The 26816-nt window shown below is 54.2% G+C and overlaps 1 protein-coding gene across 1 annotated transcript; it reads left to right on the forward strand.

Moving 5' to 3' along the window:
- Window positions 1–1274: 1274 nt before the first annotated feature.
- On the forward strand, window positions 1275–25889 carry RAB15 (RAB15, member RAS oncogene family). Its single transcript, XM_060004396.1, has 7 exons — window positions 1275–1668; window positions 19283–19343; window positions 20289–20349; window positions 20837–20914; window positions 21585–21674; window positions 22897–22962; window positions 23121–25889. The coding sequence occupies exons 1-7, from the start codon at window positions 1545–1547 to the stop codon at window positions 23277–23279; spliced, it is 639 nt and encodes a 212-aa protein (XP_059860379.1). The 5' UTR covers window positions 1275–1544; the 3' UTR covers window positions 23280–25889.
- Window positions 25890–26816: the final 927 nt, after the last annotated feature.

Below are 26816 nucleotides of genomic sequence, written 5' to 3' on the forward strand. Positions count from 1 at the left end.
GTAACATGCTCAAGACTGCACAGCTGGTGAGTGGAGAAGCTGGGACTGGAACCCAAGTGGGCCCGACTCCAGAGCCTGCGGCATGCACCTGAATCCCAGTGTAAAGCCGTGAAGAGAAACACACCTGGAAATCTTAGTGGAATCCACAGGATTGGCTTCCTTGGCTTTTGATGCCATCAAAGTAACTATCAGGTTCAGGATTTTTCCCTCTTTATTATAAATGTATACACTTTGCCTGAAATATAGCTCTTCAAGCAAAGTAAATGGACTTACTGCTTTCCTTGACCTACTACTGAAAAATGCATTCTCCATCCAATACTCCGCCTGAAAACAAACACATACACTTTTTCATCACTTTTTAAAGATTTAATGGGCTAGACTTGTTCTCCCTTAAAACTTATTCTCAGGAATAGGCAATTTTCTAGACTCCAGAGAGCATTTATTTGCCTCTCTCTTGTGCTAACACATTCAGCGATAGTAAATTAGGTCTTGAAAGAGGCCCATTCATTGTTTGGTGCCATTGGTGTGCACCAGCAGAAATACTCAGTGGGCTGAAATAATGTATTGGCATCCTGAGCACCGACCCTAAGCAGCTTAGATCCAAAACAGAGACTTGCTTGCACAACACTTCCAAAGGATTGTGCATCTGGAAATGTTTTTAGGATCAGCTATATTTTCAGCCTGGTGAAGGAGGTCAGCAGACATTTTCCCTGTTTAAATAGGATGGGGGGGGAGCGCGGTTGGAGGGAGGTCACAGTCACACAAGGTTATGGAGAAGCCAGATGGCAGACAGGGAGAATTCTAGCAATAACTCCCCAGGGTTCCTGGAGACCGCGACTTCCAGAGTAGACCGGTGCTTGAATCACGATCCAGATCAAGGCCTTCCGACCCAAGGGTGAGCCTAGGTGAGGACCAACCACTGCCCCCTCCCCCCGCCCAGTAGGCTTCCGCAGGGGCGGGGCGCTCCGCTGGGTTGGAGCTGGCAGGGCCAGGTTCGGCATGCTATTTGGAGAGAAGGGACGAGACCCGAAAGCCGAGTTTGGGAGAGGTGAGCTGGGTGGGAGCTCATTCCAACTCCCCCATGCAGGTCTGCAGGTAAACAAAAACGTTCCCCACCCCGCCACCGATCTGTCCCGGGTCCCGGCATAAAGAGGGCGGGAGGGGGGCGGGAGGGGGGCGGGTCCCGGGGCGGGTCCCTCCCCGGGCTGCGCACCCTCTGGGCGGGGAGCGCGCACCGCCCTCGCCCCCACCCCCAGCCTAGGGGTCTCCTCCCCAGCGCGCGTTCCCCGCCCCCTCTCCGGGCGGCGGCGGCGGCGCAGGGGAAGGGGCGGGCGAGGGCCGGCTTTCTCCTCCCACCGCGCTCCCGCCGCACACGCTTCCCGGCACCGAGCGAGCGAACGGCGGCGAGGCGGCGCGGGCCGGCCCCGCTTCCTTCTCGCCGCCGGCGCAGTTCTCGGGCGGGCGCGCGCCGCGATGGCCCGGGGCGAGCGGGGCTGAGCCCGCCGCCCGCCCGCCCGCTCGCCCGCCGGCCGGCCGGCCCAGCCATGGCGAAGCAGTACGATGTGCTGTTCCGGTTGCTGCTGATCGGGGACTCCGGGGTAGGCAAGACCTGCCTGCTGTGTCGCTTCACCGACAACGAGTTCCACTCCTCGCACATCTCCACCATCGGTAAGGGGCGGTGGCCGGGGGCGCCCCACCCTCCCCGCCGCCGCCCCTTGTCGGGGCGGCCCCTGCCCCTTCCCCAGCCCGGGAACAAGGGTCCGCCCCTCCGGCTAGCGGCGGTGTCGTGGGAGGCGAGAACGAGGGGATGAGTCCCGGGGTGAGGGGCCACCGGCTGGGGATTTAAGCCTGGGTTCCTGGAGGTGACAGGCTCCCTGCTGCTGTCCGTGACTATGGAAGGCGCTCGGGCCTCACGCTGGGGAGCCTCCCCGTAGAAGCCGAGATAACAGGGTGGCGTAGGCCTGGGTACCCCAAGCTGGGGCAGTGAGAATCAAAGCCACCGATATGACATCCCCCCACCCTCAGGTGCAGAGGGGGAGGGGGAGAAAAAGCTTGTGCTCGGGGACAGGGGTTCACTGTGGGGGGAGCCGAGTTCTGAGTCACTGGGTACCCTCAGTCCAGGGGCGACCCAGTGTGGAGCCAGGAGGGGGAAGAGAGGAGGAAGGGATTGACTTGACAGGGCACAGTTGTGGAGGGAAGCCACAAGGTGGGACACCTGCGAGGAGGGCATGGACAAGGTGAGAGCCCATGTGCCGGTGAAGGGGGCATTTACTAGCCAGCTTCCGAAAAGCAGCCAGCTGAAGCATTTGTCTTGAAGGCGGCTAAGGACCAGGAGGATTACTTGCCAGGCAAGGGGGTCAGAAAGCAGGCAGGACTCACCTTAGAGTAGATCTCTTTGCTCTGGCAACGCTGGAGCCTGTGCTTAGAGGGACGAGGCCTTGTGGTATCCCGGACAGGACGGTTATAGGCTCACTGGTCCATAGGAGTGGGTGGCCTCCCCTCTGAGAGTCCCCTCTTGAACCCTGAGTGGCCTCCTCCTCTGAGAGGTCTGAGTGGAGGACAGTCCACTCACATCTAACAGGTTCCCTGAGTGATGCCCTGGAGTGGCTTCAGCACTGCCCAGGTCCCCTCTCCTGTCAGGAAGGGCCCCAGACTAGGCTTCCACTTGAGACTTCCGCCCTCCCTCCCCACACAGGCTCCTTGCCAAGAGAAAAGAGGGAGCAGGTAGAGCCAGGAGGATGAGAGCCTCATGGTTCAGAGGCAGGCTTTGTTGTCAGACAGACCTGGAAACCTCACGTTGGGGCAGCATGACCTTGAATATCACTTCAGCTTCTGAGCTTTAGTTTCTCATCTGTAGAATGGGAATGATAACAGTTCCTACCTGCCCAGCTGTTGGAAGGATTAAATGAGATAATGTTTGTAAAAGACTGCTGCTATTACCGTTGTCATCATCATTGAGCTCCTGGGGTCTCATTCTCTCTTTGCTTCACTGTCTTCAAGGGGCTCAGGGTCAGGGGACAGATAGATGCATTCATCTTCCTCAGGGGAGCTGTAAAGCTAGCTCCTAGGAGGCCCTGGAGCTTGGACTGGGCCGCTGTTTGAATGAGACACATCTCAGGGATGGGACAGGTCTGGAGACCAAGGGAGGGCTGCGGGCCTCTGGGGAAGGCTCAGGGAAGAGGAGATGTTGGGGGAGTGCCTGGGAATGGCTGAGGAACCAGACGGGATATGAGGACAGGTTGCAGGCTTGAGGACAAAGGGCAGCAGGTTAGCACTTTCTCTGCACTGATGGCTGGGTCCACCTTTACCCAGGATAGAGAGGACTTTTTAGGAGTTTAGATTCCATGGAAGAGAAGGAAACCTGCCTTTCTTCACAACAGCCTTTTAAAATCTGCCCCACTGGCTTTCTTAAATGCTTTCCAGTTTAAAGCTTTCCACAGCACTTGTGACTCTGCCTTGTCTTAGGCGTGTTTTTTGGCTGTAACTAAGACTTAGGAGAAGAGTTGGACGGTCAAGAAAAGCTTTCCCTTCAGGGATACAAAAAGTTCCCCCAGGGAGATGGAAGGGGCAGCCAGGAGACAAATCAAGGAGCCAAGAAAATGGGTACTACCAAGTCCTATTCATTAATTTATCCATTCCAAAAAAAAAAACAAAAACAAAAAACGTGTGTCCTGTATCTGGGCTTGGCGCTGCGACCTGATCATGGACGTTGATCTCTGCACGTTTCCCAGAGCTGCTTCTGTGGAATAGGGAAAACGGGGCAATTCACCAGTGACTACCAAGACAGAGTTCAGATTCTTGGATCATGTCAATTTGTGATTCACTGTTTAGGCCACTTACTGTAAGAGCATGTGACATTCCAGAAATGGGCCTGCAGGGGGCAGTGAGGAGACCTCCCAGGTAGGTGGAGGCACTGACCGCCCCTCTTCTTTCTGGTCAGCAGGTGGGCAGGTGGCCCTGAGCTGGGTCCGTGCCACCGGCATTTATTTCCCATGCAGCTGTGCTGACCCTGAAGGGGACCGTGCAGAGGCGGGCAGTCAGCACTGTGATGTTTTCTGCTGTTTCTTCACCTGTTAAGCCAATTAATTAAACATTCGCTACAAAGTACCGCGCCAGGCATGTTAGAGACAGATTGCGGTCCACCTTTTCCTGCCCACAGAAGCCTGTGATCTAGTTGGGGAAGCAACACAGGCGAAAAAGAGCCTTGGCCACAATTAGAGAATCTCTTTGCAAGCACTTTGTGAAGCACTCTTCAAATGTAGGGGATGGATGATATCCTCATTGTTCCTAGTAGCAATGAAGGTATCACATTCGGTATCAGCAGCTAAGTAACCACGCAAGACTTGTCTTAGGCAGCCCGTGCATGGTGAGGGGCCCGTGCATGAGTGCTAATGCTACACAAAGCACTAGATGGAGGAGGTCACAGAAGGAGAGGGGCCGTGTGGACGGAAGCGGCAGGGAGGCTCAGGGAGGAGGGAGGGCTGGAGAGAGGGCTTGCAGTGTGGGCTGCATCTCAGTTCCTGTAGGGGAAGGAGCAGATGGAGTGACGGGAGCAGAGACGACAGAGGTGGGAATTCAGTGGGTGTTCATGGAACTCTGGGCAGTCTGGCTGGAACAGAAGGGAGTTTTAGGGGAGGAGAACATTCCTCTGTTTATCTCTCTGTCTCCCAAACTATACTTCACGTGCCTTGAGGGTCAGACCAAACCTCATTCCTCTTTGTTTTCGTAGTCCCAGAACAGGGCCAGGCACGCTCTCCATAAATGTTAAACTAATGAACAAACGAGGGCAGAGGGCATTGAGGGCCTGGCTGAGGAGCCGGAACTCCAGCCTTCGTGATGGCGTCAAGGGTTTCTCGAGCAGGGGGACGACAGGATGAAGGTGGCACTTAGGATGTTGGCTGGGAGAGGGGCTTAGGCCTTGGGGCAGGGAGACCAGTCAGGGGAGACCAGTGGTAGTATGTGGGCACGTAGGACCCTCTCAGCTCGTCCCTTCTCTCTCTTCCACCCCTCCCCCTCCTGGGGCACCAACACCAAACTCCACGCAACCCCCTGTTCTTGTTTCCCTCCGGAAGCAGCGAGTAGTTCAAACCTGAGAGGGCCTCGTGCGGCTGGCGCTGCCTGCCCAGCGGGGAGATGATGTCCCATCCTAGTGAACATCGACACTCAGGGGACCTTTGATTTCCTTTCTGTGTGGCGGCCACGTGTCAGCCACTCGTGCAAGCTGTAGGGACTGCCCGTGAGTTGGTTTTCTCCCCCCAATCCTTGGTCTTCCCTGAGACCCTGTCATCTCTGTCTCTGTCCTGGGGACCTTTTTGTCTTGAAGGCCACCTTCTGGGCTTCTAGGAGGCTTCGGCCTATAATTTTCCGGCTTCACTGTTTGAACGGCTGTGGCTTCAGGCTTGGTTCCTCAGGCTGGGTTTGCTGCTGCAGTAGCATCTTTCTCAGGAAGTTCTCTTTGAACTGGCTCTCCTTGCCTGGGGAAAGGGCTTGTGAGTAACTGAAGATGGGGGAGTGGGCTGGGGAAGGACCGGGGGGGAGAGATCAATAGCCTGCAATCCAGTGGCCTAACAAACGTGGGGACCAATGCTTGGGCACCGTGGTCCTGAGGTGTGCGGGCCCCCAGACCGCAAGGCACTATGTATACATGCCGTGTACACCGCGGGAGGGTCAGGTGGGTCTGTGTTCCCCACCGTGTTGGGAGGCCTGCAGAAAGGAAGGGGAGGTGAGAAGCTGAGCAGAATAGAAGGAGCGCAGACCACATGCCTAAGACTTGCCGTGGCCTTACAGACCCTTAACGTCTCTGCCCTTAATTTCCACATCTGTAAATGGAAGATAGTAACAGAACCTTCCTTAATGGTCTTTGTGAAGATTACAGAGGCTAATAGATACAAAGCACTTGGCAGAGCTCTTAAAAAAAAAAAAAAAAAGGCAGCTGCTCTCATTGTATTATGATTATCCGTAGCTCATAAGAAAGTTGGAGATGAACAAACTGTCAGTATGTGCTTTGAGGTCATCCTGTCCATCAGTCGTGCATTTGGTCATTCGGGCACTCTCTGCAGAGCACCTGCCGTTCTGAGCCAGGCAAGGAGCTGCGGGGACAGCAGTGAACAACATGGGAACCAGGGTGCCAGCTGCCCTTCCTGGGGAGCACATGAGGAGACTCTGGGTTTCATTTCCGCTTTGGTGCTATTTCCCGCCTTGCCCTGACAGTGCCGGGGCTGAGAAGGAAGAGTGAGTTGGCGAGGATGTGCAGAGGCGGAGGAGTGGGGAGAGCCGTGACCCGAGAGGACGGCTCTGCCTCGAGGCTCCGACCTCAGCCAGGTGTCACCCTGCCTCCCGCCCTGCTGCGCACACCCCCGCCCCAAGGACGTGATCCCCGAGAATGGCTCAGAAGCCCTCATTTCAGCTGCTCTGTGCACCTGTGCCACCTGCACAACTGCAGATTCACCCACAGCTTCGAGCACCCTGGTTCCTGCTTCTCCCTCCTCTTCTCCTCCTCCCTGCTTCCCAGACAGCTTGGTGATGAGCGTTATAACATGAAAGTCCATATTTGGCTATTACTCTTCCACCCTGATTGCCCCCTCTTCCCAGAGTGCCTTTTTCTGTAATCTAATATTTGCGCCTGTTTCCCTGTAAAAGTGCCAATTTTCTGCACCGGCCTCTGACCTCTCCTTGGCTGTTCCGCCCTGGGCAATGTGCTTTGTCAAGGGTACCACAGAGCTTCCTGGACACTTAATCCCGCCCACTGAGGAGGAAAGAACTAATCATTGGCCCTATTTTATAACTAGGAACACCGAGGCCCCAGGGAAGTGATGCTCACGTCTTGCATTCAGGTGACCCTAACTTGAACCATCTCCTCTCCTCCACTTTCCCAGACTGCATTGGGCAGCCCTCACTCACCCCAGAAGGCCCATCCCCGGCTGCCAAGCAGAACCTCTCTCCTGGGAGCCAAAGGGGAGAGGACGTGTGCCTCCCTCACCCCATCTGAGGGCTCTGGGCTGGAGGGACCGTTGTGCCACTGCTGTTGGCTGCTTCCTTGACATGATCCTCTGGGGGACAGTCCGGGGCCGTGATGGAGGAGTCTGGCCGGGGCACCTTTGAGGATGAGATCTGAGTGTTGCCTTCATGGTACTATTTTGATAGCATATTTACGGGGAACTCTGTGACTGGGGCCCCATGATCCAAAGAGAGAGCCGACAGTTGGCTTCAAAATATGGGTCATCCTCTGATCCCTCTTCTCTGATTAAAATTTTCTCTCCACGGATCTTTTCTACTGGAATGTACTGACTTCATTCATTCACTCATTTATTCCCTCACACACCTACTCATTCATTTTTTTTCTTTCATTGATTCAGTTTGGTTGAATAATATACACTGAGGATCTGCTTTCTGCCAGGCAATGAGACTGCGAAATGAGCGAGATGCTGTTGTGCTCTCTGGGAGCTCACAGAGCTGTTGAGGAGTCAGGCATCCGGACAGACAAGCAGAGTTTATGCAGAAACCATGTCAGAATGCTTTGGAATCACACAGGAGTGATACATTCCTCCTGCATCGGTTGGTGACGGCTTCACGGAGGAAGTGACATTTGAGTGAGGCCTGGAAGACTAAGCAGGGTGCCCCAGGGGACGGGGCTGGGGGCGGGGTGTGTGGAAAACACCTCAGGACTCGGGGCTGCTACTCTTCTGCCTGGCCGTGGTCGCACCAGCTTAAGTTCAGCTAGAGCCTTGCTGGGAGTTTGCTCTTTGGGCTCCGAGCGAGGGCAGGTGCATCGAGAGGGCCTGTTCCCTCCAAGATGTTTGCTCCTGAGGCTCCAGGCTCCAGTCTCTTCCTCCTGGAACCTTCTGCCGCCTGTCAACGTGGCCCAGCCCAGAAGAGGCTCTGCGGAGGGCGGAGGAGTGAGTGGTCAGAAGCCTGGCGGGTCTTGGCTGCCTCAGCGGTACCCACGGACCACTCAGCAGCCGGCTGAGGGAGCAAGGCCCAGGTCAAGGGTCTGCTGGAGGGGAGCAGGACGGGGTTAGCTGGAGTGCGTGGCACACAGCCCGGAGGCCCTGTGGAGGTCTGTGCATGCAGCCGTGGGAAGGGCAAGGGGACTGATGTTTCCCGAACACCTACTCTGCACAGGGATGGTGTGCTTTCCATACGTGAGCCAGTCTGTGTAGAGATCTCATCATAAAGTGGGGGGCGAGGAGTCTCCAAGTTGGCCTTGCAAGTGTTTGAGAAGTTTCTTGGTACATTCTTCAGTTAGAGCCTCCAGACAAGTTTCTACGTCCATGAATGTGTGTTTCTATGTCCATGAATGTGTACGCACACGTGCGTGGCGACGGTGGGTCCCCAGGAGAGCCCAGAGAAGGGCAGGGCCTTGCTAAGCTTTCCCTCTTTTATCACAGAGGAAAGAATAATGTGGCCCCTCTTTTTTTTCTCTTCTGAGGAACTGCAAGTTTGACTGAAATGTGTTCCTGCCTGGGGCCCTGATCCTTCAGATCTTCCCCCTGCTGGTACCTTCTTGTCATTTAATCCTCAGCTCAGATGTCACCTCCTTTAAAAGATCTTCTCTGGGGCTTCCCTGGTGGCGCAGTGGTTGAGAGTCCGCCTGCCGATGCAGGGGATGCGGGTTCGTGCCCCGGTCTGGGAAGATCCCACATGCCGCGGAGCGGCTGGGCCCGTGAGCCATGGCCGCTGAGCCTGCGCGTCCGGAGCCTGTGCTCCGCAGCGGGAGAGGCCACAGCAGTGAGAGGCCCGCGTACAGCAAAAAAAAAAAAAAAAAAAAAAAAAAGATCTTCTCTGACCAGCCATTCTAAAGCAGCTTGTGCCCGGGTGTCCTCATCCTCTACTCCATTATTCTGCTTTTGCCTCAACACTTAGCACTCTCTGAAATTACTAGTTTACTTATTATCTGTCTTCCGCACTAGAATAGAAGCTCTCTGAAGACAAGGATCTTTCTGTATTATTTGCAGCTGTGTCTTCGAGTACCTAGCTTAGCTCCTGGCGCATGGTAGGCATTCAATAATAGTTTGTTATGAATGAATGGATGAATGCAGGCGTACATTTCCTAGAGGACTTTTGCTCTTCCCTGAGGGAAGTTGCAAGTAATATTGCTTTCTTGGGACTCACAGACAATGAGAAACTCACTGTGTACTCATGCACACTTTGGAACTGTGAGAAGAGGGGAGAAGAAGGGGAGCATTTTGTAAGGGGTGAATAGTTTCCTGTAGCTTTTAGCTTTTCTGCTCGGATACACGCTATAGGAGAGGCTCAGACATAGCAGGGAGCAAGGAAGTGGCTCCCGTGATCCCTGCACGAGTCGGGTCCTCTTTGGTGAATGCAGAGGTGACAGGTCAGTGTCTTACACTAAGGTCAATATTGCCTGTTGCTCAGGGTCACTGCTGGTGTCAGATGATGCCCATCAGCTCAGCCAGGCTGCTGAAGTGACCCTCCAGGACTCTGGAGTAGGAGATCCTAGGGCTTAGGCACTGGGGCATGCATTCCTCTCAGCATCAGGGGAGTCCACGTTTGACTGGGAAACCCTTCTGCATGATAATAGCCCCTGGGTTCCTGGGTCCAGGGTCTCCAAAGACTCTCCCTTCAAGATCTGATGCGAAGGTAGTAGCCTAGAGAGTTGTTCCCCGTATCACTACGTGCACTGCATCTGTTTGTGTCTTAAAAAAGAAAGGAGAGGGAATATCATTCTGAGATCGCCAGTCTTTCTTGTGGGTGGACATCTGAATCAGGGCCTTTGACCTCAGGTTAAATCATGGCCTTGGAGTTAGAGGATCAGGATTCTGTCTGCCAAAGGCCCTGCTTCCCATTGCTCCCAGAGCAAGATGGTGCGAATGCTGCCTCATGCATGTGCTCAGAGAGCCTGGGGGCACCTTTTCCCCTGAACAAGGCCAGCATGAGGGACAGTCATTCCGGAGCTGGGTAAGAGGAAGTCAGTGGCATGCAGCCGCACAAACAGTGAGGCTAAGAGTTCCCAGACAGAAGGGAGGAAGGGCGATGCAGTAAGTGGCAGGCTTGGGGCAAAGACCCTCTGCCCCGCCCCTCACCTGACTGGTGTGAGGCACACTTGTGCCTGGAATCTTCTCTTGAGATTTGTCTCTTAGCTCTCCTGTCTTCTTCCTCTCCCTGTTCTTCCCCTCCCTTGTCCCTCAGCTGGCGGGGAAATGGTTTCCTCTCTTGCTGAGGGCAAGGGATTACGCTGGTGCCTTGTTTGGGGTGGCAAAGTCAGGCAGCCACCTCCCTGCAGGATCTGCCTTTCCCGACAGTTTGTTTTGGGGTTGCTCGGGGTGACCTCCTGCCACATCCCACGTGAGCTCCACACGTCCTGTCCCGTACATGCTGGTTTCCTGCAGGGGGAGGGGCTGGGGTCCTTCCCGGGACTTGAGCTTTGGTAACCGGAGCCAACATGGCTCCAGGGATTGGGTATCTGCCTTGGGTTTCAGATGTATTAAGTTGTTCCTGTGGTGGCGTCTCCTTGCTGATGGAAAGGCTCAGGTCACGCTGGCTGCCGGGCCTCTGGGCTGCGGTTGATCACGGTGATAACATTTGGCACCCAGGAGAGTCCTGTTTCCACTTGAAGCACGTGGCACTGGGCGGGCGGGCAAGCTGGCACCTGACATTAACCCATGAGGTGCTGGCTCACCAACAGGCACACCTGGTTTGCCAGAATCTAGGTTGCAGGCAGACTCTGGGGGCCGTGTGGCTCCCGCGGTGGGCGGCATCCTCACTTTCCGTTGAAACACTCCAGCTGAGCGTGGTTGTCTCCCCTCTCGGCACCGCTCTGCTTCCTCTTCCTGACATGAGCTCCTTCCTACTTTCTAGAGCTTTTTCTATTCCCCAAGCCATGACCCTAATCTCCTCCCCACCATAGGAGATAGCTTTTTCAGCTAAGATTTAATAAAGCTCTTTGTGCCAGGCTCTGTGTTAAGGGTTTTATAGCTTATCTCATAATCCTTACAAAAATTCTCTGACATCAGGGATTGCCATCCCCGTTTCACAGGTGAGGAAACTAAAGCAAAGAGAAGTTAAGTAGCTTTCCCAGGATCACACAGGCAATTAGTGGTAAAGGCAGGATTGGAACCAAACTCTGACCTCACAATTGTGTTAACGACCTCGCCACTCTGTTTCTTCTTTGTTGTTTTTTTCAACATCTTTATTGGAGTATAATTGCTCTACAATGGTGCTTAGGTTCTGCTGTATAACAAAGTGAATCAGCCATACGTATACACATATCCCCATATCCCCTCCCTCTTTTTTTTTTTTTTTTTTTGCAGTACCTGGGCCTCTCACTGCTGTAGTCTCTCCCGTTGCGGAGCACAGGCTCCGGACGTGCAGGCTCAGCGGCCATGGCTCACGGGCCCAGCCGCTCTGCAGCATGTGGGATCTTCCTGGACCGGGGCACGAACCCGTGTCCCCTGCATAGGCAGGCGGACTCTCAACCACTGCGCCACCAGGGAAGCCCTCCCCTCCCTCTTGCGTCTCCCTCCCACCCTCCCTATCCCACCCCTCTAGGTGGTCACAAAGCACGGAGCTGATCTCCCTGTGCTATGCAGCTGCTTCCCACCAACCATCCATTCTATATTTGGTAGTGTATATATGTCCATGCCACTCTCTCACCTTGTCCCAGCCCCCCCCTCCCCTCCCCGTGTCCTCAAGCCACCCTGTTTCTTGAGCTGCACTCCCATGCTTTCCAGGAGGCAGACAGTGATGGGAAGGAGTGCTGTTCCCCTGGATGTGCCCTGTTCCCTTCTTTCCACGGTCTTCCCAGGCCCTCCACTGTGGACTGGGGCAGTAAGCTCGTCCCCACAGTGAGGTATCTTAGGAGCTGAGGGAGTGCCAGTGCCGTCTCCCCTGCCCTGTCCCTCTGTCCCCAGCCCCAGTATCTAAAGCAGGGCCTCCCTGTCCTCCAGTTCTCTGACGGCAGCCCTGTTGCTGTGCTCCAGGACTCTGGGTGTGGCCTGGCAGTCCCCGGGGGTTGCGGTTGAAGGAGCAGAGGCTACACAGCCAAGGACACAGGAAGAGCCAGAGGCCACTGGTATAGTTAGGGCAGCACCGTCATAGCTGTGTCAGGGCCTGGCACTGTCACTTAACTGAGTTTTCTTGTCATTGTCTGTGAGGTGTTAAGGCAGCAGGACACATGCCACTGCTCTTGAGCCATGGGCCCCCCCTCCTCCTGCTCTCTGGGGCGGGGGGATGCCACTAAGGGCATTGCTACTTTATGCCTGGCACTGCTGGTATGGAGGCGGAGATTTTTTTTAAATTATTTATTTATGGCTGCGTTGGGTCTTTCTTGTTGCGTGTGGGCTTTCTCTAGTTGCAGCAAGTGGGAGCTATTCTTCGTTGTGGTGCGCGGGCTTCTCACTGCGGTGGCTTCCCTTGTTGCGGAGCACGGGCTTTAGTAGTGCGGGCTCAGTAGTTGTGGCTCATGGTATTAATTGCTCCGCGGCATGTGGGATCTTCCCGGTCCAGGGATCGAACCCGTGTCCCCTGCAGTGGCAGGTGGATTCTTTCTTTTTGTTTTTTTTTAAGATGTTGGGGGTAGGAGGTTTTTTTTAGTAATTTATTTATTTATTTTTGCTGTGTTGGGTCTTCATTTCTGTGCGAGGGCTTTCTCTAGTTGTGGCAAGCGGGGGCCACTCTTTTTTTTTTTTTTTTTTTGCGGTACGCGGGCCTCTCACTGCTGTGGCCTCTCCCGTTGCGGAGCACAGGTTCCAGACGCGCAGGCTTAGCGGCCATGGCTCACGGGCCTAGCTGCTCCACAGCATGTGGGATCTTCCTGGACTGGAGCACGAACCCGTGTCCCCTGCATCGGCAGGCGGACTCTCAATCACTGCGCCACCAGGGAAGCCCGGGGGCCACTCTTCATCGCGGTGTGCGGGCCTCTCACTATTGCGACCTTTCTTGTTGCGAAGCACAGGCTCCAGACGCGCAGGCTCAGTAGTTGTGGCTCACGGGCCTAGTTGCTCTGCGGCATGTGGGATCCTCCCAGACCAGGGCTCAAACCCGTGTCCCCTGCATTAGCAGGCAGATTCTCAACCACTGCGCCACTGGGGAAGCCCGGCAGGTGGATTCTTAACCACTGCGCCACCAGGGAAGTGCGAGGCGGAGATTTTTAAAACAAACACAAATTTTGTCAAATACAAAAGTTATCCTCTGCCTCTTAGGTGCTCTGCATCAAGAAGACAAAAAGTAGGAGGTGGCAAGCAGCAGGGCACATCGTCTTCCTCCCAGCCCTGTAGCTGAAACGACTTGCCACCAGCCTGGGGGAGCCACTAGGCGGCAGTGGGCAAGTACAGGCCGAGAGTTCTCAGGCAACCTGAGGTGCGCGCTAAGAAGAGGGGCTGTGCTATGAGGATGCCCACGGGCCGACACCTGGGGTCTGGCATGGACCGGTAGCTGTGCTGGGACCCATGCCCCCAGCCCCCACTCCGCACATCTGTCTGCCTCCTGCTTCTCTCGGTACCAACTGGCCAGGCCCTCTGCACCACCTGGAAGGAGCCGCTTTGGCGGAGACGGCACTGGCACTCCCCCAGCTGCTCCTGTTGGCCAGGTCACGCTGTGGGTGACCAGCAAGCCCACTGATGGGCCTCCTTTGGGTCAGATGTCCATCCTGGTCTAGGCGGGAGTTGCTTCTCCACAAAGAACATGCCACAGCCAGCCCTGCTTCCCTGAGCGGAGGCTTTGGGTTGTGCACTTCCAGCCGAAAAGGGACACTGGGTGTGGCGGACACCACCATTGATGTATCTGAGGTGCTGGGAAGAAACGATGAACTGCTGGTCGTGCTCTGGGCACTTGGTTGGGAGAGGGCCTCGTCTTCTTGACTTTCTGCTCCCAGGGCTCTAAGGTCTCCAAGAACCTCTGCCGGAGCGGTGTGGAGGTAGCTGCTTGTTTCTTCACACCTGGGTGTTCCCTGTGCCTGGGAAAGGAAGCCGGTCCTCTTGAAGGGGTGCTGACGTGGCGCTGTGCAAGGCGATGCATCTGGGCTTAGTGAAATCGTGAGCTCTCAGGACCAAGGGGCTCCCTAATAATAGGTTATGGTGGGCTTGCTCCATGTGTACCCACTACTAGACGCCTTGTCATACCAGAACAGGGGTGGGGAAGGCAGGGGCGGGACAGAAAAGGCAGTAAGAGTCCGCAGCCTTGGAGGGTTGGGAAGCCACTGATCAAGTGAGGTGTCCTGGGTAGGTTTTGAGAAACCTGTTTGCAGTTCTGGCTCCGCCATAGGATGTGGGAAGGGAGTAAGTTACTTGGCTTCTCTGTGCCTCACGGTAATAATCCCTGCCCCTACCTCCTTCATAGGGCTGGCATGAGAACCAAGGGCTCTGGATCCCCTAGCCAGGGGGTGTGCTATAGTGCTTAGCAGTATCATGAACCTTGCGTGTGTTCTACCTAGAGATGGGCTAGACAATGATTTTCAAACGTTAGTGTGCCTTAGATGTAGTAGGTCTGGGTGGGCCCATTTGCATTTTCTAACAGGCTCCCCAGTGACAGGGATGCTGCCGGTCTCCGGATGAGCAAGGGTTAGTGGAGTAGCAGGGGACTAGACTGTGCAATCCTTCCCACATCAAGGGTGCTCTGGGTTTGTTTTCCTGGCTCCTCCCCAGGAAGCCTTTATTTAGCAAAGGGAAGGTAGGAGTGAGAGAACTATCTTCTACCTATGAGGAGCTGCACATATATTATCTAATTTATACCCCACACCAACCCTTAGGAGGCCACTGGTATTCTCATTCTATGCAAGCAAACTGAGGCTCAGAGAAGTTGAGAGTTCCCCAAAGTCACACAGCAAGTACCAGAATCAGGATTCAGACCCAGGTCTTTCTGGCTCCAGTGCCAATGGATAGCTCTTCCACTAAATTAGAACCCTCAAACTTTCGTCTATCTAAAAAGTCACCCATGGTCCTGTTAAAAATACAGGTTTCAGGGCCTCACTCTCAAATTCTGATTCATTAGGTCTAGAAAGTCAAAGTAGTATCTCTCTTTTTTTTTTTTAATCACCCCAGGTGATTCTAAAGCTCAGCATCTGCAAAGCACACCCTGAGAATCGGAGAACTCCCATGCTGCCTCCCTTGACACTTCCCGTGCAAAGTCGCAGTCCAGATGGAACTCCCGCACTTCAGCATGTGCTGGAATCACCTGGAGAGCTTGTTAAAACACAGATTCCTAGCCACCTCCACCCCTCCCCCTGCCCAGAGCTTTGGATTCTGTAGATCTGAGGCGAGGCCTAATAATTGGCATTTCTAACAAGCCCTGACTGATGGTGGTACGGATGCTGCAGGTCCGGGGACCGCACTTTGAGAACCACTGTCCTTAGAAGCCTGCTGTCAAAAGTGTGCTCCATGGACCAGTAATATCAGCCTCACCCGGAGGCTTGTGTGGCATCTTAGGCCGCACCTCACACCGACTCAATCAGAATCTGCATTTTAACATGGTCCCCACATGAGTTGCATCCACTTTAAAGTTTGAGAAGTGCTGTCTTAGGGGAGCCAGAGTGAGAACACACCAGGGGTGGAGTTAGATGAAGAATCTCTCTTCTCCCTAAAGAGTCTGAAGGTGCAACAGAGAGGGGCGAAACTGTTAGGACAGGATGTACACTTAGAGGGGGCTGATGACAGCTGAGAGGTGAGACTTGGAAAGGATAGAGGACCCTTCCCCAGGGAAGGTGGAGACGACAGGACATTCTGAGGAAATGAGGTGGGCCTCACAGCAAGGCTTCATCAGGCAGCTGTCACTTCGCCCTTAAGACAGTGGACAGGGTGTTCTCTTGGATGCTTTCAGCGGTAGTGGTAGGGAGAGGGTGGGCCAGGACTGAGCCCTTCAGCAGGGAAGACAGTGGCTGTGAGGAATGTGGTGGGTGAAGCACCTGGAATAAACAGCTTCTGAGCAGCGGCGAGGGCCGGCGGAGGTGAGAAAGCGTGAGTCTCTAGGCGACTAAACAGGGCCAGTCTTTTGACTTTGCCCTGCAGTGCTCAGCAGTGGGAAAAAACCAACAGCCACGCAGGGACAGGGAAGGGGCCGCAGATGGGCACAGGTCACGGCAGGCCAGGGCTGACTGGTAGATGGACACCGTGGAAGGTGCAGGGTGTATGGGAGCAGAGTAGAGCAATAGATTTCACTAGAAGATCTTTGGGCTGTTAATCTTTCAATTTAAAGGAGGGGAGTGGGTGGGAGAGGAAGATCCCTCAGAAGGCATAGACTTTCTGTTTCTTCCTTAGTGCCGGTGAAGAGCCAATACTGATGCATTTTATTTCTCAGAGATGTTACAACAAATTTTATCGGTGGTCAGGAGGGTCTAGGTTGCAAGACGGTGGTGGGTGGGGGGTGCCATGAGCCCCCAGAATTCCCCAGCCTTGGTCCCTGGCCACACAGCTAAGAAGCGAGGGAAGAGGGGAGGAGGAATCCAAGCCCAGCGCTCACTCCCAGGGCGGCTCCCTGTCTTCTTGTCAGCCCTGCCTCTCCTAAGACCTGCCTTCATTGTCAGGGAAAGCTCCCTGGTGTTGGGGGCTCCTCCCCCAGCTGAGCCCTTCTCCAGAGAGAAACAGCAAAGCGTAGGTAAGGCCTCTCTGCCTGGTTAACACACTATTCTCCTCTCGTTCCCCCAAGGAACAGTGCAAGGGCTCTGCCATCAAACAGGCCACTGCTACTTGCTGTGCCAACCCTGGGCTAGTTATCTTCCCTCCCTGGGCCTTTGTTTCCTGTCTGATAAGCTCTGTAAGGGCAAGGACCATCTGTCTTTTTGGCCACTTTGTCTGCATCTAGCACTGTGCAGGGCACAAAGTAAGTTCCCATAGAGGTTTGTGGAATAAAGGATATAGATTCCTCTCTCACCAGCTCCCCACCCTTGCGACCACTTTGCACAAGGTGCTGCCCTTTGACTGGGCTTGCTGGGCTGGTATGAGGATGAGCTGGCTTTATTATGAAATGAACAGAATCCCTGGTTTTCCTGGGAAGAAGGCACTGTACCAGGAAAGAACAAAGGTTTCTTGATTCCCTTCTATGCCGGGTGTTGGGGAGAAGCAAATTTTTTAAAAAATATTTATTTATTTATTTAGGCTGCACCAGGTCTTAGTTGTGGCATGCGGGATCTTTAGTTGTGGCATGCGAACTCTTAGCTGTGGCATGCGGGATCTAGTTCCCTAACCAGGGATCGAACCCAGGCCCCCTGCATTGGGAGCGTGGAGTCTTACCCATTGGACCACCAGGGAAGTCCCGAGACGCAAATTCTTGACAACTGCTTGTCTAGGGAGGGGGTGAGCACGCTACTGCCCCCCACCAAGGCCAGGGGCCCCTCTCCTTCTTTCTCCCTCCTCTTTTTTTAACTTTCTTGGCACCCTCGGTAGAATGGCTGCCAGACGTTATCCATTTGGAAAAGTACAGCTCGATAGATATGAATCAGCTTGGGCAGGTGAAAAATGATTCACTTCCGAGCAAGTTGATTTCGTTAAGGTTGTCCAGTCTGAATCTTTTTCTCCCTTTTAATTAAATGATGATTGGTCTCAGTGGTGAGAAGGAAGAGCCTGAATTTAATGTCTGTGTTTGTGGAAAGCTGGGGACAATGTGGATAAGGGGGGAAGTATTCCTGTTGGCAAAGAACTAATGCCGGGGTGGAATGGCAGGGGCACTGGGGATTCTGGCACCTTTGGGGCTGTGCTGTGCAGCCTGGGGACTACGGGCCAGAACTCTGCCTTCACCCTGTTTCTCACCTGAACACTGGTTAATGGTGCCCATTCCTGACTTGTCTCCAGGGAGCGCACTAGGACTGCAGCTTAATTAACTTCCTAGACACAGTTCTTGAATCACTGGGCACAGTGCCTGGCACAGTGAGGGCTGGGGAGAGGTGCCTCATCACTGCTGTCACTCAGATTCAAGCCTGCATGCTGCTGGTGGTGCTGACTTCTCCTGCTGCAAATTCCCCAGATACGTTTCTGCGCTGGACTGGTTTGCCAAATCCCTTACGTTTCCTGTGTCTTGTGGCAGCTTAGCTCCTCAAGCCCCTGGGCAGATGAGCCTGAGAACCCAATTGTCCACCCTCCCTCCCCGAATGGCATGCTGTGCCACTGCCTCTTCATGTGGTCACTGGCAGTGACCCAGGAGCTCCCATGTAGACCAGGGCTGCACTTGGTATAGTGATAGCTGTGACCCACTGAATGTCCACCAGGTGCCCGGCACTGTATCTCATTTGGTTTTCTCAGTGACCCTCTGAAATGATTGGTAATGTCCCCATTTACTGATGAGAAAATGGAGGCTCAGAGGTGCCCAAGGTCATAGCTATGAGTTAAGTGGCCAGAGTTAGGATCCAAGCACAGGCCTGACATTGAAGCCCATGCTCCTTCTAGTAAACAACAGTGCCTCCTCTGGTAAAAGGGCCTAGTCAGCAACAGAGGCACTAGGCCGTCTCCTTGGTGGGCCTTTGTTAGGTGCCGAGGGCTCTATACACACCGTGGGGCTGCAACAGTCCTCCTCTCTCGCCAGGGTCTCTGTGCCTTCCCCACATTCATGACGGCACCATATGCTAATAAGGCAGAGAATAAACCCAGGCAAATGAGGTGGACTGCTAGTCCTGGGGATTAGAGTTCCAGGAGGGATAAATACAAGTGGTTCTCTGCAGAAGTATAAATAAGGAAGACTTTACACAGGAGTAGAGTGAGACACATTTTGGGGCTAAGTAAGGCAGCAACGGAGTGGATTCCCCCCTATTCACTTCCTGTGTGCCACAGGCCCTTTACTCCTGGCAACTCGCAGCTCAGGGAGGAAGGGAAGCCCCATTCAAAGCCCTGGACACTCCTTGAGGGTCAGTTTTTGGTTCAAGAAGGCCTTTACCTTGTGCCATCTTTCTGCCAAGTTAAACCAAAAGGAGACCCTCAGGTATGAGTGCCCTGGGCCTTACTTCAGTTCTTCAGCGGGTATCCTTCCTTTCTTTTTTTTTTTAAATTTATTTATTTTATTTTTTGTTGCTGAGCACGGGCTTTCTCTAGTTGTGGTGAGTGGGGGCTACTCTTCGTTGCGGTGCGCGGGCTTCTCATTGTGGTGGCTTCTCTTGTTGCAGAGCACGGGCTCTAGGCACGTGGGCTTCAGTAGTTGTGGCATGCGGGCTCGGTAGTTGTGGCTCACGGGCTCTAGAGCACAGGCTCAGTAGTTGTGGCGCACGGGCTTAGTTGCTCTGCGGCATGTGGGATCTTCCTAGACCAGGGCTCGAACCCGTGTCCCCTGCGTTGGCAGGTGGATTCTTCACCACTGCACCACCAGGGAAGCCCCCTTCCTAACTTTCTTGCTCACTTCCTTTCCCCAGGTGTTGACTTTAAGATGAAGACCATAGAGGTAGATGGCATCAAAGTACGGATACAGATTTGGTGAGTTGGGTAGGAGGAGAGGACCTGGGGCTCTCCCTAGCTGCCACTGCCGTGTGTAAAATCCAGAGGCTTCATCTGGAGTAACTGGCCACCTTTTCGATGGAGAGAAGCAGAAGTCTCAAAGCCCGTCTCCTGCTCCCATGAGCCTTAATCTCTCATCTCTGCGGCTCCCAAAATCTTAGTTCCCCGACCAGGGATTAAATCCAGGCCCTTGGCAGTGAAAGCGCGGAGTCCTAACCACGGAACCACCAGGGAGTTCCCTCTCATCTCTTTCTTAAGGAACTTATGGGACTGACCGCAAGTCACCAAAAAGCAAGAATTAGAAGGAATTGGCAAACTAAGCACTGCGGGTTTGTCTTCGAATAAAGCTTTTCCCTTGGGCCCTGCTGCCCTGCATAGCACTGAGGTAGGATTCCAAGCAGGGAGGGCTACGCCCCATCCTTACGGTGGGAGTTCCTGGTCTGAGTTCCTCACTACAGCACGGTGCAGTTCCCATAAGTAGCCACAGGGGGCCGCTATAGCTCCCTGGCCTGTTGCTCCTGGAAGCATTGCCTTTCCAGCATTTGGAGCGGCCTCCCAGTTTCAGAGTGCTATGGGCTTTGCCTGCAGAGGTCCCAGACGGACTGGAGATGGAGTAGTCCCACCAGTCTGGCCACAATGGCCAAATCCTAGATAAAGTTATCCAAGACCCAGTTATGGTTGTTGCTCCTAGTGCAGATACAGTTGACAAGGACCCACAAGCCCTGTCAGCACCTATGACCAGCCCTCTCTGCTGCAGAGTCAGATACGTTTGGATCCCCTTGGGGACCAAAGCTCCACTGATTTTTCACCCTGCAGCTCTCCAGTTTCTCCTGCAAAGGCACAGGGTCTCCCAGGTCCCGTTCCTCCCCTCCCCACCTGCTTCCATGGTCCCTGCTCTTTTGAAGGGCTGGCTTTCTATTGCAGGGACACAGCGGGGCAGGAGAGATATCAGACCATCACAAAGCAGTACTATCGACGGGCCCAGGTGAGCCGCTATTTTCAGGGTTTAGAGGTGGGATGCTGCCACCCACACTCCTGGCTCTGGGCGTTTGAGATATTTGTGCCACTGATCCCCAAATGGGCCCTCGGATTGCCTGCTGGGGAGTGAGGGGGGTGGGCTCAGGGCGGTTCACTGATCATTCATTCATCAGCTACTCTCTGAGCACTCACTACTGGCGGGCCCCCACCCTCACCCTCAACTTCCACCCTCCTCCCTGGGCCAAAGACCACATCAAAGTATTGGTGCCTTTCTGCCTCAGAGAGCTCTGTGATGAGCCGAGGAAGCGACAGCTTTGGGGGTCTGAGAGAGAAGGAGACTTTTCTGGGTGCTGAGGGATCTTCATTATGCTAAGCAGGGAGAAGGGAGATTGGGACCCAGCATTTAAGGTACCACACCCGATTCTGACCCCATGACTATGCACTGTCTCTGTGTGCATGTACCTGCCCCATCTCTCTCTCCTTCTCTCTCTCAGGGTATATTTTTAGTCTACGACATTAGCAGCGAGCGCTCTTACCAGCACATCATGAAGTGGGTCAGTGATGTGGATGAGGTAGGATGTGCTGCCTCACTCTTGGGGGTGGGGAAGGGCACCTCAGAGGGGAAAGCAAAGTGAAGGCCACATGGGAAGGGCTGAAGCTGTCAGGGTTGGCGAGCAAACACTACCAGGAACCCTTGCCTTCTGCAGCCCTGGATCAAGACCTCTGGGTGAGTAAGACATGAGGAAGAAGCCCAAGCAGCCATGCCCTCCATGCTCTATAACCTGCCAGGCCTCCATGGCTGTGTCTTCCCCTAAAATGAGTTAGAACAGAGCCTACGCTGTGAACAGCTTCCTTCCTGAAATGTCAGGACCAGGTGGAATTGCGAGACTGGGGTTCCAGTCCTGGCTCTGCCACCACAGTTGTGGAGCCCTGGGCAAGCCATTTGAACTCTGAGTCCCCACTTCTTCATCTGTAGAATAAGGGGCTGGACTTCAGTCCAGTGTCCTTTCCAGTTGTCCAGCCCGAGGAAGCATCAGTGTCTTCTACCCTGTGACATCCCTCTGGGACCCCTGGGATCAGCCATGGTACTTGGGGACGCCTGGCACCTGCACCCGGTCAGCCCACTCTGTCCCTAGGGCTCTTAACTTTGCTGCTGGTGTGGAAGCCAGTGTAGGCTGTGTGGGTGGGGAGATTGGGGGAAAGCAGGACTCACTGGCAGTTCTGTCTGTCCTTTGTCCCTAGTATGCACCAGAAGGTGTCCAGAAGATCCTTATAGGGAATAAGGCTGATGAAGAGCAGAAACGGCAGGTGGGAAGAGAGCAAGGGCAGCAGGTAAGTGCGAGTGAGCTGGCTGAATCCATCCCTTGGGTTTTTGGCTGGCTTCCTGGGCCAGGCCTGAGAACTGGGACCCAGGGTTCTATCACCATCATCAGACACCCCCCTACCTCCACAGTAGCCTAAGGCACTGGCTGAATTGCCATCCTTGAGAGTTTGTTTTCTGTCCTTTAGGACAGTGATTTGGGGTCCATCCTGAAACAAAGACCTCTCCCAACTCCAAGGCGCCCAAAGCAGGATTACCTCTGCCTAAGAGCCCACCCTGGTTAGCGCGGAGGAGGGACCTCAAGTGGCTCCCTTCTCCCCTAGCAGCATCTAGGCATAGCTTCTGTCCTACAGTCATCTCACCCCTCCACACGCACTCCCTGTCCTCCTTACAGTTGAAAAGAGGTAGGAAGGGAAATGAAGGCATGAAGGGCCCACATTCGGAGAAGCCATGGTGGCAGAGAGGGTAGGAGGATGGTTTTGAGGGAATGTCCAATCACACAGGGAGACCATCCTCCCAGAGAACAGAAAGAAAGATGGGTACCACGGAGGCCAGAGTCACCCACTTACTCTGAGGGCCTCAAGAGTTTTTCTCTCCCTCTTCAGTCAATAGCGTCCCATTAGCACTTGAAATAAAATTGTTTTTTAGTATAAAAAATAATACATGGTCATTGAAAGTTTTGAAAATAGAGGCCAATTCCTACTAGAATATTCGTATTTGTTGATTACTGTACGTGTGGCCCTGTGCTAAGCAAGTGCTTACAGATGCATGACCCCATTTAACTCTTCCACAGCCTTGGTTGATAGACGCTCTCATCCCCTTTGAACAGAATGCGAAGTTGGGGCTTAGAGGGAAGAGGTAACTTGTCTAAGGTCATACGCTCTTAAGTGACAGCACTGGTATTCCAGCTGGGTCTGTTTGACCTCAAAGCCCATGTTTTTCATTAGTTTGTCCCAATAATTTTGTGTCTCTGTCTCCTAACATGTGATGTGTGTGTGTTGGGTGTATATGTGTGCCTGTGTGTAGATGGGGTGCATTTGTGGAGCATCTTCTCCCATTCTCTGCTAGCCTGTGTCTTAGGAAGTCCTAGTCTCATCTGAGAAATTATCTACTCTGAGAAACTATCGCGACACAGCGCGGGCCCTGAGTGCAGTGGCAGGAAGGATGCACCAGGTGCTGCGGGCACCTCCCTTCCCTGAGCGACGCCCTTTCGGGAATGTTCTTCTCTTGCAGCTGGCTAAAGAGTACGGCATGGACTTCTATGAAACAAGTGCCTGCACCAACCTCAACATTAAAGAGGTGAGTCCCGTCTCTTGAGCTGAGTCCAGCGAGGCGGGGAGGCGAGAGGACGGGGCAGCAGAGTGGCTGAGAGCAGATGAGCCCCACCCAGGGCGGGCAGCCACAGGGGTGCCGGGAAGAGGGGAGACCTGGACTTACTGTGTTCCTTGCCCTCCCAGTCCTTCACGCGCCTGACCGAGCTGGTGCTGCAGGCCCACAGGAAGGAGCTGGAAGGTCTGCGGACACCCGCCAGCAATGAGTTGGCCCTGGCGGAGATGGAGGAGGATGAGGGCAAACCTGAGGGCCCGGAGAACTCTTCAAAAACCTGCTGGTGCTGAGCATCTTGCGTGGAGCGCCCCACACAGTCCTCTCTCCCCGCAGGAGGGCTGCGGGCACACAGGGAGCCTGGGCTTTGCCCTGCTTCTCTTCTCCTTCGGGTGACCCTGTGGAATCTCGGCCACTGCTCCTCCCCCTGCCTGGCTCCGGGGAGCAGCTCCTCTGTCCTGTCCGAGCAGCCTCGCCCCCCTCCCCCCACCCTCCTCCTGGGATGGCCCCCTCCAGCCTGTTTCCCCAGCCACAGGCCTGCTTCAAGCCCCTGATGTGCTATGAGCACTGCCTCACTACCCTGAGGTCCCAGATGATGGCCCAGTCTGGAGTCAAGGCCACTGGAGGTTCCTTCTCTCTCAGTGCATCTGGTCTCCTCTCCGCTTCTCCTCGCTTCTTCCCACCTTTCTGTCCCTTCCCCTCAGCTGTGTTCCTATCAAAGCCCTCCCCCCGCCCCCCCACGTGTCCTGTGTGGCTGCTGGTACAGCACCTTTCAATTCCTCCCTCTTTGCCGGGCTGAGGGAGTGGACTCAGGCTCAGGGGCACGTTCCCTGCTCTGCTCTGGGAGAAGCCCCACCCCGCTTTGTGGGAAATTCTTCCCGTCCTCTCCTCCCCGCCGCCCCTTCATGTGCCATGGGCCTGCCTCCCCGGTGACTGGGGAAAGAGGAACGGCAAGAGAGGAAGGAAAGCCCAAACTGGTGGTCCCCACGCCTGGGGTTGTCCTACACCCCACCCCCACCCCGCCCCATCCCCAGCTTCTGCTGCACTTGGCTGCCTGCCCTCCTGCCTCTTGGGGGAACTGAGTTTCAGAGAAGAAAAAAAATGATGAGGGGTGGCAGGGATAAGAAGTAACCTCAATTCTCTACCTGCCCTGCAGTACATACACTATTTCTCCCTGACCCCGGGCTCCCGAATTTAAAGATGTGGACCAAGGCCTGAGGGCACTGCAGGGGCATGGAGAGCCCTGGGGCCAACCACACACTCCAGGAAGGGGAGGTGTTTGGAAATGAAGGACCAGCTCCTAAGTATCAAGTTAAGAGCCAGGACAGCAGTTTGCAAAGCAGAGGGGAATTCGGCAGCAGCAGAGATTCCTGGGCCCCATCTTCCATTTCTTATGTAAGAAGGGCACTTCCCCACCGCCCCGGCAGGTGAGAGGTGACAGAACCACGCTGGTGTTCTTTCACCGAGCCCAGCCTTCCGCTCTCAAGGCTTTCCTGAGACCCAGAGTTTGTGGGAGAAGGGCAGGGGGCTCACGGGCAGAAAGCAGGCGAGCCCTGGGTAGGAATGCTTGGTGCTGTTCCCTTCAGCCTTCAAGACCAAGTGCTCATCTTGTTCCTCAGCTCCTGAGTCAGAGGCCTGAGGGTTTGCCAACTGCACTGTGGCTACAGGTGGAGGGAAGCGGACTCCCTCCTCCAGGGCCCTTTGTTTCAGGAAGAAGTTTCTTTAACCCCATATGGTCCAAGAGTCGTTTGCAGGAGGCCCTTTAAGGAGGGAACAAGTCAGTTACCAGCCCTAGTAGGGTTCCTCCCCACCTTCCCAAGATGGGAGAAGCCTAGGGAGGAGGATCAGTCTTAAGCTGCGTTGCATGGCTGGCGCTGGAGTGAAAACAAAACTGGGCATCGAACATTCACTAATTAAAGACTAAAATCCAGGACACACACATGTGAAGGGTTAAGAGCCCCACTTCCTTACTCCTCTGAAAAAATGGGTGGGGGTTGAAATTGCCAAACCTTTCCTCTGACTCTTATCAAATCAGGAGAGGGCAGGAGAGGGTAGCTCAGGATGAGGGAATGGGGGATGGGTTATTGTAGTGGAAGGAAAAGGAAGGCAGGAATAGTTATAAATCGTCAGCTAATGAGAAATGTAAAGAGCTGCCTCTTTAGGACGAAGTCATGACCACAGCTGAGGATGTTTCCTTGAGAACTAACTCCTCAGCTGTTAAAACATGCAGCATCACTCTGGGGTGGGGAGGTCAGCAGTGCCAACCCGCGGTGTGCCCTCAGCCAGGGGCTTGGGGGAGGGGAAGTTATACTGGCCACTGGCTCCAACCTGTGGTCACTGTTGCTGCTTTCCCTGAAGATCTGGCCGAGTACCATTGCCTTTCTCTCCTAGCCCCCCTGGGGAAGAGGGACTATATTTTTACTGTACCCTAGGGGTTCTGGAAGGGAAAACTTGGGGTTAGGATTCTATGGCCTGAGAAGCCCCATCCGTAAGGGCCACAGCTGGGGAGAGGCATGGGGCAGGAGAGGGGTTGGGATTTTAGGGTGCAGCTATGCTCATGAGGTACCAGAGTCAGCCTCTCACCCCTAAACTTCTCCAGTCCCGGACGCAGCCTGGGACCTGGCCTTAGACTGTTGAGCAGGTGCGCCTGCCTGTTGGCTCCACCTTTGCACCTGTTGTCTTGAGGTTCGGCACAGCCCCAGGCTCTCCACCTGCTCCTGAGCCCCAGCATCTCCCTGTGACGGGTAAACTTCGTGTGCTGTGTCTCGGGTCCAGGATATGAATTGTGAGCAGGGTTCATCTATTTTAAACACAGATGTTTACAAAATAAAGAATATTTCAAGTCACAGCTGTGACTGCCTGTGTGAATCCCCGGGAGTAGATCTCACTGGGACCCTGGCAGTTCAGGGGGAGGGAGAGAGGCAGTGCTGGTAGAAGAGGTTCCAGAATCCTAAAGCAACAGCAGAAGAATGAATGGAAACAGCAAACGTCTTCCGTTTGGTGCCTTTCCTAATGCCACCTGCAGGGGAGCCCCAAACAAAGCCCCCATTGCTCGGCAGTGGGCTCCCATTGCGGAAATAAGATTGAGTAGAGTCACTGGGGACATGCTGAATATTTATGTCTGAGGGTGTCTTTAAAACCAAGAGGTGGGGGGCTTCCCTGGTGGTGCAGTGGTTGAGAATCTGCCTGCCAATGCAGGGGACACGGGTTCGAGCCCTGGTCTGGGAAGATCCCACATGCCGTGGAGCAACTAAGCCCGTAAGCCACAACTACTGAGCCTGCGCGTCTGGAGCCTGTGCTCCGCAAAAAGAGAGGCCGTGATAGTGAGAGGCCCACGCGCCACGATGAAGAGTGGCCCCCGCTTGCCACAACTAGAGAAAGCCCTTGCACAGAAACGAAGACCCAACACAGCCAAAAATAAAAAAATAAACTAATTAATTAAAAAAAAGAAAACAACCCAAGAGGGTTCTCATCTGCTTGGAATGTAACAGAAACAGGTCTTCCTGAAGGCATGAGGTGGGATTAAGTAATCTTTCAGAAGTTCATCCTACCCCTGTGCTTGGATACCCCAAGGGAACAAGGCAGTCTAGAATCTTGGGGTCTGGGGACTGATGAATACTATACTCTGGGGTCCAGAGTTGATGGAAGAGGCAGAGAATGTTTGGAGGTAAAGATAAAATGAAGAAGGAAGGAGTAAAACAAGGCAGGGCAACAGTAGCCTAAGATCTTAACCTGCATTTTCCAATTTACAGAGAACTTGTAATGCTTTATCTCCTTTATCGGAACAATCAGACAATCACGTCTGTGTGAGATAAGGAAGGTGATTATCT

Source organism: Delphinus delphis, chromosome 2 (assembly GCF_949987515.2).
Source record: "Delphinus delphis chromosome 2, mDelDel1.2, whole genome shotgun sequence".
In the NCBI taxonomy this organism is placed as follows: Eukaryota; Metazoa; Chordata; class Mammalia; order Artiodactyla; family Delphinidae; genus Delphinus; species Delphinus delphis.